Genomic DNA, 16,808 nt, shown 5'->3' with positions numbered 1-16,808 from the left:
CTGGTTTTGCCAAAAATATGTAAGTCTAAACACACGACTTTCTCAATAAAGCAACATCAAAGAAAGAAGGGGAAGCTCACAATGATGCTCTTGGCCTGGAATTGGGTTTGGAATAGTCTTGACTGTAGAGACCTAGAGGAAGCCACAGGAGTTTAGATCTGCTCATTGAGTAGAGGAATACAACGCTCCACTATGGAGAACAGGTCGTCAGGTTAAGCCTTTAGCTAGGCTCTATACTTTTATTTGGCATCCAGCAGAGCAGGGGCAGCATCAGATCTGATAAAGCCAGGAGAACATGCAAACAAGGCTAGTGTATCCCTTTCTTCTTCTCCTCTTACTTGGAGGAGAAAAGAGATGTAAGTACGGTATGCAAGACTGTGTGATATGTTGGTGGTCTTCACCTCATTAGGACTTCCCTGAGGCCTTTGATGGCTGCCAAAGGCCAAAGGGTTTTGTGATGGAGATTTACTGACAGAAGATTCCCTTTGAGTCTTCTCTCTGGACCTTTTTAACATCGACTTTTAGTTTTGTTTTAAATTCAGTTTCTGTAAGAGATTTGTGCTGTCTCTTTCTTGTCTTGATTTTCATTTTTTTTATCAACCTTTTATCCTGCCATCATCCCCAAATGTCTTTGCTTCGTATAATTCAACCGTCCAGCAATCTGAGCTAACCTCATCCATCCATCAGATTCATCGGGGATTCCTGTGGGACTGTGTCTTTGTTTGGCCAAGCTGCTGATGGAGGTGAAGCCTCTGTTGGAGAAGCCATTAAGAGCGCAGCAGGTCCAGAAAAATGAGCTGCCCTTGTCACTACGCATCAGGAGTTCAGCCGTGGTCCCGGTCCTTCAGTGGCATCACATTCAACCACTGTTTGTTCAAGCCTTTGAACTAGGTCAAAACGGAAGATGGATTAATTAGTCCATTTGTGGAGTGATGGCAGGGTTCTCAATCCCAGCCTCCACATTTGGATTAATGCTGATAACTGTGACGAGAGAGACGAGGGTGATTTTAGCAGTTGTTCACTCCGTTTATTGTAAATTCATTCACACAAAGATTGCACAACATTACTGCAGTGCAGCTCCTTTTCCTTTTATTCTTGATGATGCAAGGGCATTCAAGTGCTAATTAGATGTTTGAGTCTATCAACAGAACTGAATCTGGTGAGGCCAATGACATTAAAATAGAGATGGACCACACCACTTCCTCAACATCAACAACAGAAACGGGCCGGGTATGTGAAGGTTCTCTGTGTTCATGTAGTGGAGCACTTAACCTCCTTCTGCTCTCTGTGCCCTGACCAAGCTAGAATAGCTTCACCTTGCATGTTGAAGCCTCAAACTAAACACACTCTTTCAGTGTTAATGCAGTGGAGCAGCAGCTACCTCTAATGATGGTCAGCTTATCTCATTCGTAAAATAATGATCTCCCTGGCTGTCATTCCCACAGATATACCAGTATTTTCCTAAGCTCAGTGTCCTGTTCTAAGGTGCCCAAGCCCTTCTGCCTGCCTGCATGTCGTATATCAGCAGGGCTGCCACCGTCAAGCCCCCTGATTTATGGCTGTTTATTTGAAGTCACCACCAGCACCCACCAACAGATGGGTTTTTGATATTTACTCAGGGAGAGAACACTTCAAAACTGATCAGATACAACAAACAGGATTGTGAATACGATTTATTATCCAGTAAGTAATAGCAATTAGTGGAACTCTGTTAATTATCAGTTTTGACCTATTAATGCGTTGTATAGTAAAATAACCAGACTCCTTTGGCATTTGCTGTTATCTTAATCACTTTTTGTGTTTCATTATATGTGTTAAGTAGTCAAGATGGTCAAGGGGGAGCAAGGGACTATGTATGTGCTGAATAAGACCCTTTGAGCACATATGATGATTTATTCTTAATTACAGTGGAATTGGTAAAACGTGCCTCCTGTCATACTGTCATGTTCTACAGGGTTATCACCTTAAATCTCTGCAGGTATATTCGAGCTCTAGATCTTTCTGTCAGCCAGAGCTTCACAGAGGAAAAAAACAAAACACATTTGCTCATTAAATTTTTGTGTTGCAGACTTGGAGGGGCTCCAGCTGATTTCTGAGTCTCTGGAGACTGGCTTTAGGTAATAACCCAAGAGTATCAGTTTTTCATGCCTCCATATTATTCCAGAAATATCAGTACCTGTAAGACACAATCCAGATTTTGACCTTTGTGGGTCATAAATTGTGATTCCTGGTTTATGTTACTCATAATCTCAAGTCAAATGCTTTGAAAATAATTAAAGTTGCATGCACGCAGCTAAGTGTGTAACATCCTCCTTTCTGCATCACATTCCATCCAGACAAGTCAACCCTCTGTAGGATTTATTTTCCTTCGGGATTTGGCCATAATTAACATTTTCCTCCATCCTCTGCATAAATACAGATTTTTCCCACACATGTCTCAGTCTGTGTGTCTGAGAGACCCAAATTACATCTTAGTTTGTGGATACTCCACTATCTCAGCGTTGCTGATATAACTAGTGAAAACAGAATGCCGATGAATGTTGTGTGCTTCATAATGAAGTCTTTGCACCTCACTCATCTGTTAAGCAGAGCTGTGGATTTCTTATCTCACCTCTGATTACCCGGTGATGGAGTGAAACAGATCCAGCTGAGTTTTGAAAAGTATAGAACCAGATGCGTCTAAAAGTCCGGGTTTAGAAAGTTGTAGAAAGTCCGTCTTGTGAGTTGTCTCAGATTGTAACCTCAAGGAGAGTTGTTGTAGACCCAGAGATGTGCCCTCCCCATCCCCCTGGCTTCACTTCTGCCAGATATCAGGTAGAACCGGTCTACATGGGGGGGGGAGAAGGTTTACCGTCCGTATTAGTCCTGGATATGAGCAGATTATCCTAGCAGAATGATGTCTCGTGTTGGGCAGCGAGAGATCTTTTGAAATCGGGGAGGGGGGGCAAGGAAATCAATTGCGTTACACACCAAAAATGAAGACGATCTGACACTCTTCCAACAATCTCCAGGGCATTTGGTATGTGTCAGCGTGTCTGCCTTATATTATTATCCTGTGTCCTTTCCTACTGTGCTCCAACATTCTCTTCTGATACTGAGTTTTGTGGCCTTTGTCATACATATGACGAACCGACTCTTACGGCCTTTAGGTGCTTTCTGTTCTGGACATCAATTGGAAACAATAGTAGAGCCGAGTGCTTGTCTTGAAGCGTCATATTTGACGTAATCCCGTACAAGTGTCAGCAACTCTTTCCCCAAACAGGCTCAGGTTTCATATGTTATTTACTTTATCTCCCAGTCCCACTTAATTTCATGTGTGTCAGGCCCCACTGCACCTCTTGACTCACATGTTGTGTATATTATGATAGCAGGCCGGACTCTCCTCACATCACCATCAGCCCCTCTGGCTGGCATAGATGACAGGCAGACAATGAGAAGGAAGGAGGTTACATCACAGCATTTTTGACCAACGATTGGCACAAAGTTCCAGAAAATTACCACAGCTCGCTACAAAAATTCACTGATGTATTATTATTTTAATGGCATGGCATTAAATTACTAGTCATGATTGTGAATAATCAAAACATAAAGTGGAAATGTTTAACCCAATCAGACTGGATAAACAGTCAGTGCAGAGGAGCCAAAGACAACACAGAGTGCAAGGGAAAGTGTCCTGCTGGCATCAGGTTTCCCAGCATAAGTGTTATTTGAAAAGCAGCTGAAGGGTGACACTCACTCTCCTCGCACCCTGTTTCTCTCCCTCCCCATCCCGCTCACTCAACCATATGTTGTTGTCTCCCTTTCTCAGGCTGCTCTAAGTGCCTTGAAACAGCTGTCGGAGCAGGGACTGGACCCAGTGGACGGCCCTGTCAAGGTACAGTAGGACGCGGGTCACATCAGTCATGCAGACCCTGGATGCTCCCCAACTGGCTTTAACTTCATCCAGACTGACAGATGTTTGTTTAGTGAGGGCACAGATGTTTCTGTGTCCCTTAAGATCAAATATAAATAAAATCACTTATCAATCGCAATTACTGTTAAACATGTGAGAAATATGAAAGAACTAAAGTCATCACTCTTCCACAAAGCTCATGGACACCAGGCAGCAAATCAACCAACACTAGAGTGATTATCGAGTATTATAACAGGTGTGCTCTGGGGGGGAAAAAGGGACAAGATGTCTTCTTTGCTTTCTCTTCCCAGGCTGTGAATAAAAAACAGTAACTCATTTTAGCTCACTTTTCATCATCACATTCAGATGCTGTAGTCTGAATTGTAAATAAAGAAAAGTTCTAGGTGCTGCACCTTTCGTAACTCCTGTTATTTTGTCGTTCTTTTGGATGAAGTCCACAGAACAGGAGTGATAGATAATCAGTTCCAGATTGAGGTCAAGGACTTGTTAAGTGTCTGGAGTAGCAGCGCTGTCACTTTCTTTGGAAGGTTTCTTCTCCAAGAACAGTATTTTAAAATGGTTGCTCAGTAAACAGCTTTCCAAGGACTGGTTTGTCGGAAATTTTGCTCAGGATCTTCTCTGACACAGTTCTGCTTGTCCTTTCAGACTAGTGAACCATGTGGGAGGAAGGATGGACATTAAACAGACTAACTCAGGCACCACCACTCAGGTCTGCAAGGATTCAAAGGCTGTTGTCTGGGAGCTGACATCCATTCCTATATACACAAATCTGTCTCTGACTGCAACCTCCCACCCCCAAAAAAACATGATTGCCACTGTATCCTGCAAAACCTGTCAACATGCAATAGGGTGGATGTACACCAAGAAATGACTAAAAGCACCATTACCTGAGTCTATGTGAAGACAACGCTATTCTAACACGTTTAATGATGATTTCAGGGTTTGGAAACATTAACCGATAAAAAGAAAGCCTACGAGATAAATACGTGGTACTGTATGACGAATCAAGGGAAATCCAAAGTGGCAGAATAAATACATGCATTTTCCTTTGGATCAATATCTGTTGGTATGGTTAAAACAAATATGTACATCATGACATTGAAGTACAAAATAATTGTTTTAGGGGAGAAACCAACTTGCGTACAGTAGCTTATTTTTCTGGGGGATTTATGTTTTTTTTTGTTTTTTTAAAATTTGATTTTATTAATCTAATAATGCTTTAGTACTGTATTTAAAATTAACCAATGCCAGTGCTGTGAAAGTTGTAGTTGTTGTCTTCATATATAGTCACCCAGCTTAACTTGTATGCTGACGTTTAAAGAAAAAACACAAAAAAGTAATCTATATGGATGTGTATGACTTGCAAGAGTATCATATTCCCAAAAAAAAAAAAAAAAACTTAAAGCGAAAGAGAATTTTAATGTGAACAAAAAGGTCTTTTAGCAATGCTCATGTTGACCACCCAGGAGGTATGGATGGATTAATCTTTACTTCCCGGGGAGGCTAACCTGCCTTTTTGACATGACCCCCACATTGGCAAAGCATCACTGGAGCATCTGACAAAAAGCAGTGTTTATATTTTTAAGAATAAGAAAAAAAAAAAGGGCAAGGCCAGTCGGATTGACACTGACTCGTTTGTTTTCCATGCACATTCTCCAGTTTTTGTGCGGGGTGTGACTAAATGTCCTCCAATGAATGAGGACTATCCAGTCCAATGATTTCTGTGTCAGTAGAGTCCCCCACCCCTCCACTCTCCACAGTTCTGTCGATCACATCTACACCCATTGTGTGTTGTGTTGACCCACTGAGGCATCAACTGGGTGCTGTTAATGTCTGCATTCTGCAGTGCCCCTTTTGAGCAGAGAGCACTTGCGTCCAGTTTGCATGGCTCCTTGTCCATGAAGGCCACTCTGAATCACTTTGTTCACTGACATTGAGGATGCATCTAGTTCTTCGCTGTAAGTACAATCTGTAATAAGGCTGTTTATGTTACTGAAATGCAGTAAAAACACCTCAGTTCATGTGAGAAAAACTTGCCTTTCATTGTCTACTAAATGGGAGTGCAAAATCCTCAATGAAGCTAGGTAACACCAATTAAAACAGTTCCTGAGGACTCCAAGTGACTTATCATATCACACCAGCAACGATGCAAAATCAACGCTGTAAAGTTGCTTTAGGGTTTCTGCTCACTAAAATCAAGAACCTTGCAGTGACTTTCAGGTGGAGTACCCAGTAAGGACAGAATTGGATCCAAGGCCAATTATTTTATTTTATTTTTTCACAAACTTGCAAGGATTTTCAAGGACATTTTATTAACTTCAGTCTGCGATTTTTTTTGTTTTGTTTTGTTTTGGGTTTATTACCTCAAGATTCTGACTTAAATTACACCTCAGGGCCAAACCTTAAGTCTAAACAATGGCCTTCTCATTTATTACCATTCTAAAGTAGTTTTTACCATGCCTTTGTAAACAGTTTAAAGTGATTTTAACCTCACAAATGCTAAAAAATATTCACAGAAATCAGTAATAGAATGTAGCTCATACAAGTTAGTGGTCATTCTGAATAAGAGAATGTGGGCTGGTGCAATAATAAATACGATTTTGTTGATTTGAGTATTGATAGTACAATCTGAGGTGTTGCGCTCTGAGGAGACCTTCACCCGTGTGGTCGAAAAGTCTCACACTTTTGCCTTCATCTAAATGCAGAATGAAATCAGACCTCACTCTACCTATGAAAGAAATGCCTTGATGTCCAAATGGGATATCATTTTTAGCATTCTTCAGATGCAGTGAAAGGGTGCAGAATCTTTCCGTCGCCTTTTTTTGTGACTCCAGCACCTCGGCAGCACCACACCACCGTCCAACCATTAATAAGATGAACGAGCAAGCAGGACGATGGTAGTCTAATTCAGCTTCCCTGAGTAATTGACTCAGCTGGCAACTACATCTGTTCACTACTGAGGACCGCCAAGGCTGTTCACACACATTAGCATCAGATCTCTATTCCAGAAGCCTGTTCAGGTAGTGGCAGAGCAGCTTGAGGCCATGTTTAACCCCAGATGAATTACTTTGTCCTGTCCAGCCAATATTGGAGGTGAACCTTGGTGCCCAAAATAGAAAAAAGTCATTGGGGATACAGAGCTAGTTCATGCCACGCTAACGCCATTGATTTTTTTTTTTCCCCATCTGAATTATGTTCCATTGGTCCCATTGAAGTCCTCTAAATTGGAGGTGTGTTAAGAGGATTAAAGTGTGTGTGTATGTTGGGGAGGGGGGGTCCAGACCGTCACCGCAGGCGCATTCCAGCTAAAACACCATTGAACAACTTTATCCAGCCTCAATCACTCAAGGCAGACAAGCATACATTTGGAGTCTGGGGAACAAGCATCATCTCTGTCGCCCACCAGGAAATCAATTTGTTCTGTGGAGAGATGACCATCTGCCTTCACGCTGATGGATGGGCCAGTACTAGTAATTCATCCAGATATCAATCCTATCACAGTTTCAGACATCCAGAGTTTTCAACAACGAGGCACTTTGAGTGATCCTTGAATTTGAGCTGATGGAGAACTACTTTAATTAACAAGATTGTTTTTTTGCTCTACTTTGTGCTCTTCAGCATGACTGAAACACTTGTAAGAGATCCCAGATGTGCACAAAGGACGAGCCACTGTGGACACGTGTTCTAACATGCAGGTGGAAACTTATCATGGAGACTACAGGACAATAAAGACACATCACTTAATAATCTAAAACACTTTTATTAATTTAAGTTAGGTAGAGACACTACATATTGGAACCACATCTGCTCTACTTTGGAGCCATCTTCAGAAAATTTTCAAAAAAAAAAAAAAGTCATATGCTGTCCAAAAGTAATAAGAGGTAGAGAATTTAGGGCCATCACCTTGACTGAAGAGGCGACACCTATCAGAATGTTGAAAAAATAAAACTCTTGTCCCAGAAGGTGTATAAAATATTTAAACATAAATTTTGTAACACTGGGCTCTTCACACAACATTTAAACTTCACTGTAAATGGACACCAACAGAACAGTTGACATCTCAAGAGGGGAGATGAAAATGAACCTGGTGTAACAGCCTATGTCGGCTTACTTTAAAAAAAAAAAAGTAATCTTGGTAACAGGTAAATTTAGAATAACACCACAGAACATGAAAAGAACCCTTCCTTGAGGGTTCCATTGGGAGACTTCCCAATGCAGTAATTGCCAGATCCGGCCTTTAATAGCCCATTCAGAAGGACATTTATTAAGCATATACAAGTTACACATCTGCAACTTAAATATTTAAGAGAACATCTGGAGCCTGGGTTATATAATATTCATGGTACAGGTGATGACCTCGATCAAATAAACTTTGTCAGGAAAACGATTCTCTGCATCGGGAATGTCATGATGGAATTCTTACACAGAAACTGCTGGAAGTGTTGAAAAAAAAAATATTACAGTGCATGTCTACAAAAACAAGTGAAATATTTTACTGTCTGTACAGTAACATACTGTATATTTCCACAACAACACTAGATAAGGCTGGTAACTACGTTACGTAAATAGTTAAGGATAGCTTTTCTGTGTGTGTACACACACACACACACACACACACACACACACACACACACACACACACACACACACACACACACACACACACACACACACACACACACCTTTGTGTAGTACACAGCATTCTTTGTTCCAGAGGAACAATATAGGAAACCTTTGCATCTGCTCAATGCAAGTGCACCAGTCTCGATTCAGTCTCTTTTCCCTCCTCATCCTCCAGAAATTATCCACAGTGGTTGCTTTCCTCGTGCTGGCAGGTTTATGTGCCTCGATTCACGTTGGACGGCTCCCCTAGATCCCGTTCTTCGCCTCATTGTTGTTCATGGCCTCCTTTCTCTGAGCCAGGAAGGGGTACATGCACTTATCTGCACCCAGGAACCGGTACATGCACACAATGGCCTCAAAGGGCAGGATGCTGCAGAGACATCGAGGTCAGCCTCACTTGGAGCAAACAGAGAACTTTAAAGAAGGGGGGCTCACCTTTTCATGAAGTTGACCATGTAGACAATGCGAGGTGTGCAGATCATTGGCTGGTCGGTGAGGATAGCCCTCATGGCCTGTTTCACGCAGAACTCCGGCTTCAGGGGAGGCAGAAAAGGCTCAATTTCCTTCCTGAATGTGGAAAAAACAAACAATACATAAAATGACTTCATCAAGTGGCTCTGATTTGCAATATAAACTAACTGGAAGAGAAAATGGAAAAATAAGAAAAAGTGAAATGAGGCAATTCACAGTTGTAACTTCAGATTGAAAATTTAGTGCAAATCCAAATTAAAAAGGTACAAGAAAACACGCGCACGAAGGCAACTGAGAACATCTGGCTTCGGAATCAACCTTATCCTGCAGCCTTTGAACATCCCCGTGTCAACCAGGTACGGGCACACCAGGGTCATGTTAATGCCGTCCTTCTCCGCAGCCTTCAGCTCATGGCTCAGGGACTCGTGGAAGCCAATGGCACCAAACTTGCTGGCACAGTAATCCTGGGAGGAATGAACAGAGAACAAGTTAGCCCCATAGAACTCTGGCCCTCAGCCCGACCTCATGACCAGAGAGAAAGCCATCAAACACGTGTCATAGGCACAGAGGTTCCTCCTTATTAACAATACATACAGAGAAAAAACAAGAGAAAAAAAAAAGCTAGCATGCCTGTCCGCTGGTCTAATGTTTCATTAGCATTCTTCTTTTTGCATCAGGAGACTGCGCTGTTTGGTGCGAAGGTTTATCAAAACCTTCGTGGTTTGCTTTACTTCTTAAAAGAAGTACGGGGTGAAAACAGATGCAGGGAGGGAGGATAAAGATGTCTGATTTGAAACCAGCGTGCATGCCTGGCATCACAGTGCAGCTGTTCCATTTGATTTGAATGGGGATTTTTATGAATTAAAAGCCTTGACAACAACAAATGCGCTGCTATTAAAAACAAAGGACAAACAGGGAAGCCACAGGCGGGAGCTTGGAAATAAGGAATAAATTAAAATGTTGAATATCAAAACAGTGGTTGCAGAAGGGCTTTGGGGATAAATAAGCGTACAGGAATTTTAATATGCACAACAAATACAACTTGTGTTCCAGAACACAGGAGGAAAAATAAAAAAAATCTTATCTATTCACATAGGCTGTGGGCTGAATACTAAGTGAGCAACAAGTTCTTCACAAGGCAATGATGAAGATGTCTCTCTCCCTTATGGGAGTTGTCAGCTCATTTTGGTCTCAGCACTGGAACCCAATAGGGGCCCAACATCCCCACTGCTGCAGATAGAGGCATCTTTAAGGGCTCCCCAATGCTCATCCGAGTCTTTTAATTTAACGGGTGGAGGTACAACTAGGAAAAGGGGGGCCGGTGCCGGCTTTGAAAGAAAAGATGGCAGGAATAACGGGACGTGTATGAGCCCTTGTGTATCACACTAACCTCTATTCCAGCTGTGCTGAATAAACCCAGAGAGCTGGCAACCGTTACAATGTGGCCATGGTTCAGCTCCAGCATCTTAGGGAGAAACGCCTTGGTGGTCTGGGTGGGGGGGGGGGAAACAGAGACAGACAGAAGGGCAAAGAGGAAAAAAAAAAAAAGGTTAGTTTGCTTGTGCAGCTTTTCTGTGCCAAATTCCTTTGATCCACTACACACATACACTTCACCATGGTGATGCAGACAGAATGAGATGAAATGGGAATTTATAAGCATCACAAAAATAAATTATACTTTTCCAGTTTTGTGAAATAGAAAAAACATTTAAGCTGAAATTTGGTGGGAGTTTATTAATGGAAAGGCCATCTTCAGGTGCACAGCAGGGAGATGGGTGGGTGTTCCTCAGCAATCTGCTATTTTCCCACACAGATCTGGTGCTCCCCATTGGACCTGGCTCTAAAGACCTGGTGACAGCACCAATCACAGGCCTCTGTTCACTCAACGACAAGACAATTAAGCCTTTCGTCTGGGTGTCCCTTTGGGGTGGAGATAAAAGCATTTGGCCGCAACACGCACGTGAGAGCGGTTCAACAGGCTCGAGAATGGTTAGTGGTCACAGTTGATTAACCTATGGATCCCCTTCTCATTCCGCACCGTCTGCCGAGTCTGGACACAGCGTGAGCCAGTCAGCAGGTGTGACATACGACAGCAGTGACAGGAACTGACCAATCACTCTCCCAGTAGGAGGTCTACAAACAACCAGCAGGCCTTTTGTTGGCAACATTGCTGAACTTATTCAAGTCAGACGTCCGCTGCCATAATGAATAGAGAGGAACAATGTATGCCGAGACTTTTTAAATGTCAAGAGGCTGCAGACCTTTATGTCACGGAACCTTTACCATCACGTGAACCTTTACAACACCTACTGTGCCGAGACAGTTGTTTGATTTAAGATATGAAACACAGGTGTAAATCAGATGGTTTGGGGATTTTGTTTTGTTGGTTTTTTGTTAAATCGAGTTTACATACGTCGCTTCATACCTAATGATTACGGGCCCCATAAGATATTCAAGGCTGGCTGCAGAAATTACTCAGCATTCCACTCTGCACATTCTGAAGGGGAACACAGGGCTAGGGTGTGCATGGTACCAGGTAGTACAGCAATCAAACAACTGGCCTGAGGAACAGCCTCATTAAAAACAGCACTTAACTGCAATGGACCTCCTGACTTCTATTGTAATATCTGCATTCAGATAGCAGCGCTTGGGGTGTGGGGGTGTGGGTGTGTGTGTGCGTGCGCGCACAATGTGATGATGACTTCACCGTGTAGTTCTCTTCAGCTAGGTACAGTATAACTGATCTGACTCTACTCCAAACATCTGTGCTTTTCCAGGACATAAATTTTCGTGGTGCAGTAATATTCAACTCATCGACTGATGGGGCCCCAAATGGAGGGAGTGGGAGAACATGAGGCCTGGATACAAGCAGAAAAGGGCTTCTGTGAGCCAGAATGGCAGTAGATGAGGGAGACTGTTGCGTGCAAATGAAGAATTAACTTGAGATATGCCCATTTCTAGCTCCAGCCAAGGCCTCCCACTCCCATGACTACTTCCAGAGAATCTGATCTTGTGCAATGCTCCATGTAAAGCTAGCACTTCGATACAACTGGACAAGTTTGCCACGAGGTTGAAGGGATGTAGCTAAATGTCCAATTGTCCCATCTTCTCTCACACTCTCATGCTAATGTCCTGCCTCTCGTGGCTGCTCTGCCATGTGGGTATGACCCCCATTGACCTCTCATACACAAAATGTGTGAAGACAACCAGGGGCTCGTGTCTTACATCAGTGCTGCTGTAATTGGGCCTCAACACTCCGTTGTTCCACTAAATTTCCCGTTGACACAGCCGGGCCTCCTTGGCCTATGTTGAGCGTCTTGCCCGCTGCACACCCTAATTGGTGTGTGCCCCCAGGAGTCTTTAAGCCACACAAAGCTTCTTGCAGCTGGGGTGTCAGGCTGCATTAATGCGAGCGCTTGACCAACAGGAATATGAACAAAATATTTGTCTCTCTGTATAGGACCAGATGGCCACTTAATTGGGCTGACTTCTCCGTGGAGAACATATGAGAGAGGGACAGAGAAACACGGAGAGACAGAGAGATTGGCTGGAACACAAGAGAGACCTGTCAGGTCTGACCAAAGAGAACTTAAAGAGCTCATCTGATCCTGCAGCCAGCTGGAGTTTGAGTGTGTGCTGGTTGACAGACACAATGGATGCAGATCGGCCATATTTTGGTGGCCACGCCAGTCAGTAAGCTTGTGCTACACCTGACTTAACCTCCATTCCATGCTGGCTCTACCACTGTAATCCAATTTAGCTAAAAAGCAAAATCATACAGGGGAAAACTGTGGTGTCATAAACACAAAACCCTCCAAAAGCACCAAACCGGCATCTAATATAAACTGACACTCTACTTAAACGCTCTACTTAGTTAACATGTATCATTTCATTATAAATTTCCTTATTTCCAATTCCACTTCCTGACATAATTAGTTGATTGAATTGAAAATGTCAGCCTTTCACATGAAACCGACATACTCCAGCTTCTGTGAGGATAAGAAATAAAGAGTTTATTCGGGGACTGAGCCGGAAACATAAATCACACAGTGATTTCAAATACAGAATAAGCAGAAGAGACCAGAAAATGATCACAGTTAACAGGTAAATGCTCATGGAGGTGCCTCAGCAAGGAAATCATGGCAGCCAGTTCCAGTGAGGGGCACAGGTGCATTTGCCAGAGGAGGGGCCCATATATAACTAGTCAAGGAGGACCCTTCTGCCTGGCTGCGCCCTTTCTCTGGATCCAGCAGGAATGCAGTCTGCAGAATTTGGCTCCTGTCGCCTGGCATCTTGTCAAGTTGATCCACAGACAAGAAACCAATTGTCAGATAAAGTGGGTCAGCAGCAGCTTACCATTACCCTCTCGCCTCGCCTGTGGACAGGACAACATTGCCTACCTTCCTCTTTCCCGCCACATAACAGCCAAGTGCCCCCTGCTTTCATGCGCTTGCAAGAGAGAGACGTGCAGAAGAGCGAATTACTGCAAACAGCATCTTAATCACCTGTTGGGCACATATGTGAGGATGCTACAGAGGACTTTCTGTCACACTCACGATACCTTTGAACAACTGCAGATTCCTTATTTAATTTCACCAGCTTGATCAGACCACCATCAAATATATGAACTGCGAGCTGTACTCTGTGTTCTTGGGGAGGGTAGACTGACATGAGGCTGCAACTGCAGCCTCCAAATCAAGTCTAGATGAGTCAGCAGGGACTCTGCAGGATGACAAGTGGGATCTGAGTCAGGCCACGTTTAAGATCCGCATCTTTGTTCCCACTTTATTTCAATAACAAGTGCATATGTTTCAAGTGCACAAGTCAAGTCAGCCGTCATGTGATACTTCAACAGGGATGGGCGTGGATATGTGAGCATTTTCTTCATGGAGTGAATTAACACCAACATGCACAGACCTTGGGAGAAAAAAATGTTTGTGTGAAGTCCATAAATGAAATTTGAGGCTCATCTAAACAAGCTCCTCTTCCTTTTTAATCCAAAATTGGTTTCAGTGGTACAAGGTTTGTAAGGCCCTGCCCTATCAGTGAGCCACAAACCACATCTGACATTTTAGCAAACTCTTGTTCAAAAACCAAAATAAATAAATAACTAAATAAACAGGACAAAAAAATAAATAAAAAATATTGTGTAATGTGCCAACTGCATGCCATGAGTACCTTGTTTGTCTAAGAGAGGAAAGTGGTCAGTTCCGTTAGTCTAAGCTCTATTCATCTTGCTTGTGTCTTTAACGAACCACATCCTCCATCCTTGCTGTCACCATTCATTAACTCCCTCTTTCATCTCGTTTCCCCCACCCTTAAAGAAACCATGCTCTCCACAGAAGACAGCCGAACACAAACACGGGCCCCTATTTAAAAAAAAAAAAAAAGAAAAGAAAGAAAAAAAAGGAAGAAATCCAAATCTGCCACCCAATCCTGACTCAAAACCTTGGTTGTAGTTGTAGAGAGAGGTACATGAATAGCTGAATGAGCATCCATGAAAGGGCGGATATACACAACCTGTCTGACTGACAACACAAGAGCTTTTCATGCTCTGTTAAGGAGCTCCACAACCAGTGTGTTTTCATGGCATCACTGGAAATGCTGTTCTCTGCCGCCGCCCCCAAGGTGGGCATCATGCGCTTCAGCGGATCCTTTGTTCAATACACTGTGACAAATGACACGGCATCCTCAGTTTTGGAATTTACTCCACAGTGTTTGCACAGTCACTACATTTGTCCCACAACAGTGGCCACAGCCAGCCAGTGCAATCAATTATCATTAGTGGTTTGTTTGCCGAGCTAGAAGCACAGCTTAAATCATCAATGATCCCTCCGGGAGGGTTCCACTCTGAATGGACTCCACTCTAAAACTGCCTGGCATTCCCTAAAAACATGCACGTGCGTGCACCATGTTCTCACCGCTGTGGCGCAACATAAGCAAGCCATCAGCAGTACCTTTGACTCAAGTATTCACAGCGAAAGATCAGAGGAACGGGCCCGAAAAGTAAAACCAGATGAAAAAAGTGTAGCCTTTTGCTATGAATTTACTCTGTAGATGGGAGAAAAGGGCTGAAATGCCATGTGGATCATCATGGATTCAGGCTGCAAGAAATCAGCAGTAGTGGGGATTAAAGACTCAGACCAGAGTTGCGCCTCTGGCAGACTTGCGTACAACAGGACAGAATTTTTGACATGCAAGTAAACCATTTATGGTCATGTTTTAATCATTATAATGCACATGCCTCTATTTTTTTTTATGTGGTGGACAGAACCCCCCCACTTATGAGACCCTTTCCCATATCAGATGGATTTTGAAGTCTGTGCCTCAACTTACCCAGAAGTGTGCGTGGCAGTTGACCACCATAGTGCGTTCGATCAGCTCATCGGGACACTCCAGAAGAGGATGCCCAGAGACCACGCCGGCGTTGTTAATCAGTATGTCCACCTCGCCCACTTCACGGCGCACCTTCTCGGCGGTGGAGTACACGCTCTCCCGCTTTCCCACGTCACACACATAAGTGTAGACCTGCGGCTGTGGTGGGAGGACCTCCTCCACACCTCCAGTGGGTTCTGAAAGATAAGCAGGACCATGATCCAAATATTATTCTGACACTATATAAAGGTGGGTGTTATGTAGGGATGTATTAGGTAGATTATGGTAACTTTTCTGGAAGGAGAACAGAATCCACCTTAATCTTAAAAGTGTGGATTGTTTAAAAAAAAAAAAAAAAAAAAAAAAAAAAAAATCACTTTCCTGCAGTATCGTGATGTTTAATCTACATAACGGTCACTCTGTCTTCATTATTGGTCTGTGTCCCAACAAATGAATGACTTTAAATCAAAGATCTGCTGCAAAGCAGAGACTTACCGTGTTTGGCTGTGGGAGTGTCCAGTTCGTGGTATATCTTCCGCACCATCTCAGCTGTTTCCTCGTTACTTTGGCTGTTTATGTCCCATAACACCAGTATTGCACGTCTGCGGGCGAACTCCTTGGCGAACAGCCGCCCGAGGCCGCTTCCAGCCCCGGTGATCACGCACACCTGTCCCGCCACGCTCTTTTCCTTGGGCCGCACGACCCATTTTGAGCCAGCAGTAACGAAGGCCCAGAGCACTTTGAGAATGACCACGAAGAATTCCGCAATAATTATCACCATTTTAAGCAATTAAATCAAATAGAGCAGCGGCGGCAGGAGCGCAGGGAGGAGGATGAAGTGGTCTCACGTCGACAAACTTAGCAGCTCAAGGCGTAAAGACGCACACGCGTAAAAGTGGCAAAAATGTAAAGTTAATGAGCGCACAGAAGAGACACGGCGCAGTCAGAGTCCAGATGCGACAATCGTTCTGCTGTGAGTTACGAGCTGCTGCGGCGGCTGCTGCTGCTGCTGCTACGGACAGAGCCTCCTACTTCCTACGCTGCTCCTCAGCACTCATTTCATCCTCAGTCGCGTCTGACTCGCTATTTATCTAGTCCACCCATCAACACCAGACCCAATAGGACTGAGACTTGAGCGCCTGTCAGAAAGGAACGCCGGGTCCAGACTCCACACCCAGAGGTGACATAATCTAATAGGTTTTACCTAACACTTAACGATTCAGAGGAAGAACAAAGAAGCGCTCCACAAAGCGCTGATCCATAAATACTAATGAGTTGTTTTTTAAGTGTCCAGCTAGGGAACTACATAATTTTATCTATTGATGTTTTTTAGGCATCAAAATCTGATAAGGTTTTTTCGAAGATAAAGAGGTAATCTTAATTACATGATAAGGTTTAAGAATGTAATAATACAGGTCAACAGTTC

The 16,808-nt window shown here is 43.4% G+C and overlaps 2 protein-coding genes across 7 annotated transcripts in view; one reads left to right on the top strand and one right to left on the bottom strand.

Annotated features, from left to right (window-relative positions):
• Positions 1 to 6,525, top strand: part of stau2 (staufen double-stranded RNA binding protein 2) — a 65,245-nt gene extending 58,720 nt beyond the window's left edge. For 5 of the 6 annotated variants that reach the window (XM_011618497.2, XM_003977355.3, XM_029842705.1 and 2 more), the window contains 2 exons: positions 3,809 to 3,874; positions 4,559 to 6,525. In XM_011618497.2, the coding sequence (XP_011616799.1) occupies positions 3,809 to 3,874; positions 4,559 to 4,594 (102 nt within the window). In that variant the 3' untranslated portion in view covers positions 4,595 to 6,525. Of the gene's footprint in view, positions 1 to 2,068; positions 2,118 to 3,808; positions 3,875 to 4,558 lie in introns of all 6 variants that reach the window. The other variant, XR_003889773.1, reaches the window with a different exon arrangement.
• A 1,629-nt stretch (positions 6,526 to 8,154) lies between these two features.
• Positions 8,155 to 16,544, bottom strand: LOC101066980 (retinol dehydrogenase 10). The gene is made up of 6 exons (XM_003977354.3): positions 15,878 to 16,544; positions 15,344 to 15,579; positions 10,398 to 10,496; positions 9,326 to 9,471; positions 8,972 to 9,103; positions 8,155 to 8,906 (listed from the first exon to the last, which is right to left on the bottom strand). The coding sequence occupies exons 1-6, from the start codon at positions 16,161 to 16,163 to the stop codon at positions 8,783 to 8,785; spliced, it is 1,023 nt and encodes a 340-aa protein (XP_003977403.1). The 5' UTR covers positions 16,164 to 16,544; the 3' UTR covers positions 8,155 to 8,782.
• Between the last annotated feature and the right edge of the window lie 264 nt (positions 16,545 to 16,808).

The sequence above is a fragment of the Takifugu rubripes genome, chromosome 10, assembly GCF_901000725.2.
Source record: "Takifugu rubripes chromosome 10, fTakRub1.2, whole genome shotgun sequence".
In the NCBI taxonomy this organism is placed as follows: domain Eukaryota; kingdom Metazoa; phylum Chordata; class Actinopteri; order Tetraodontiformes; family Tetraodontidae; genus Takifugu; species Takifugu rubripes.
The sequence above is the reverse complement of the archived record's forward strand: the minus strand, read 5'-3'. Positions and strand labels throughout refer to the sequence as shown.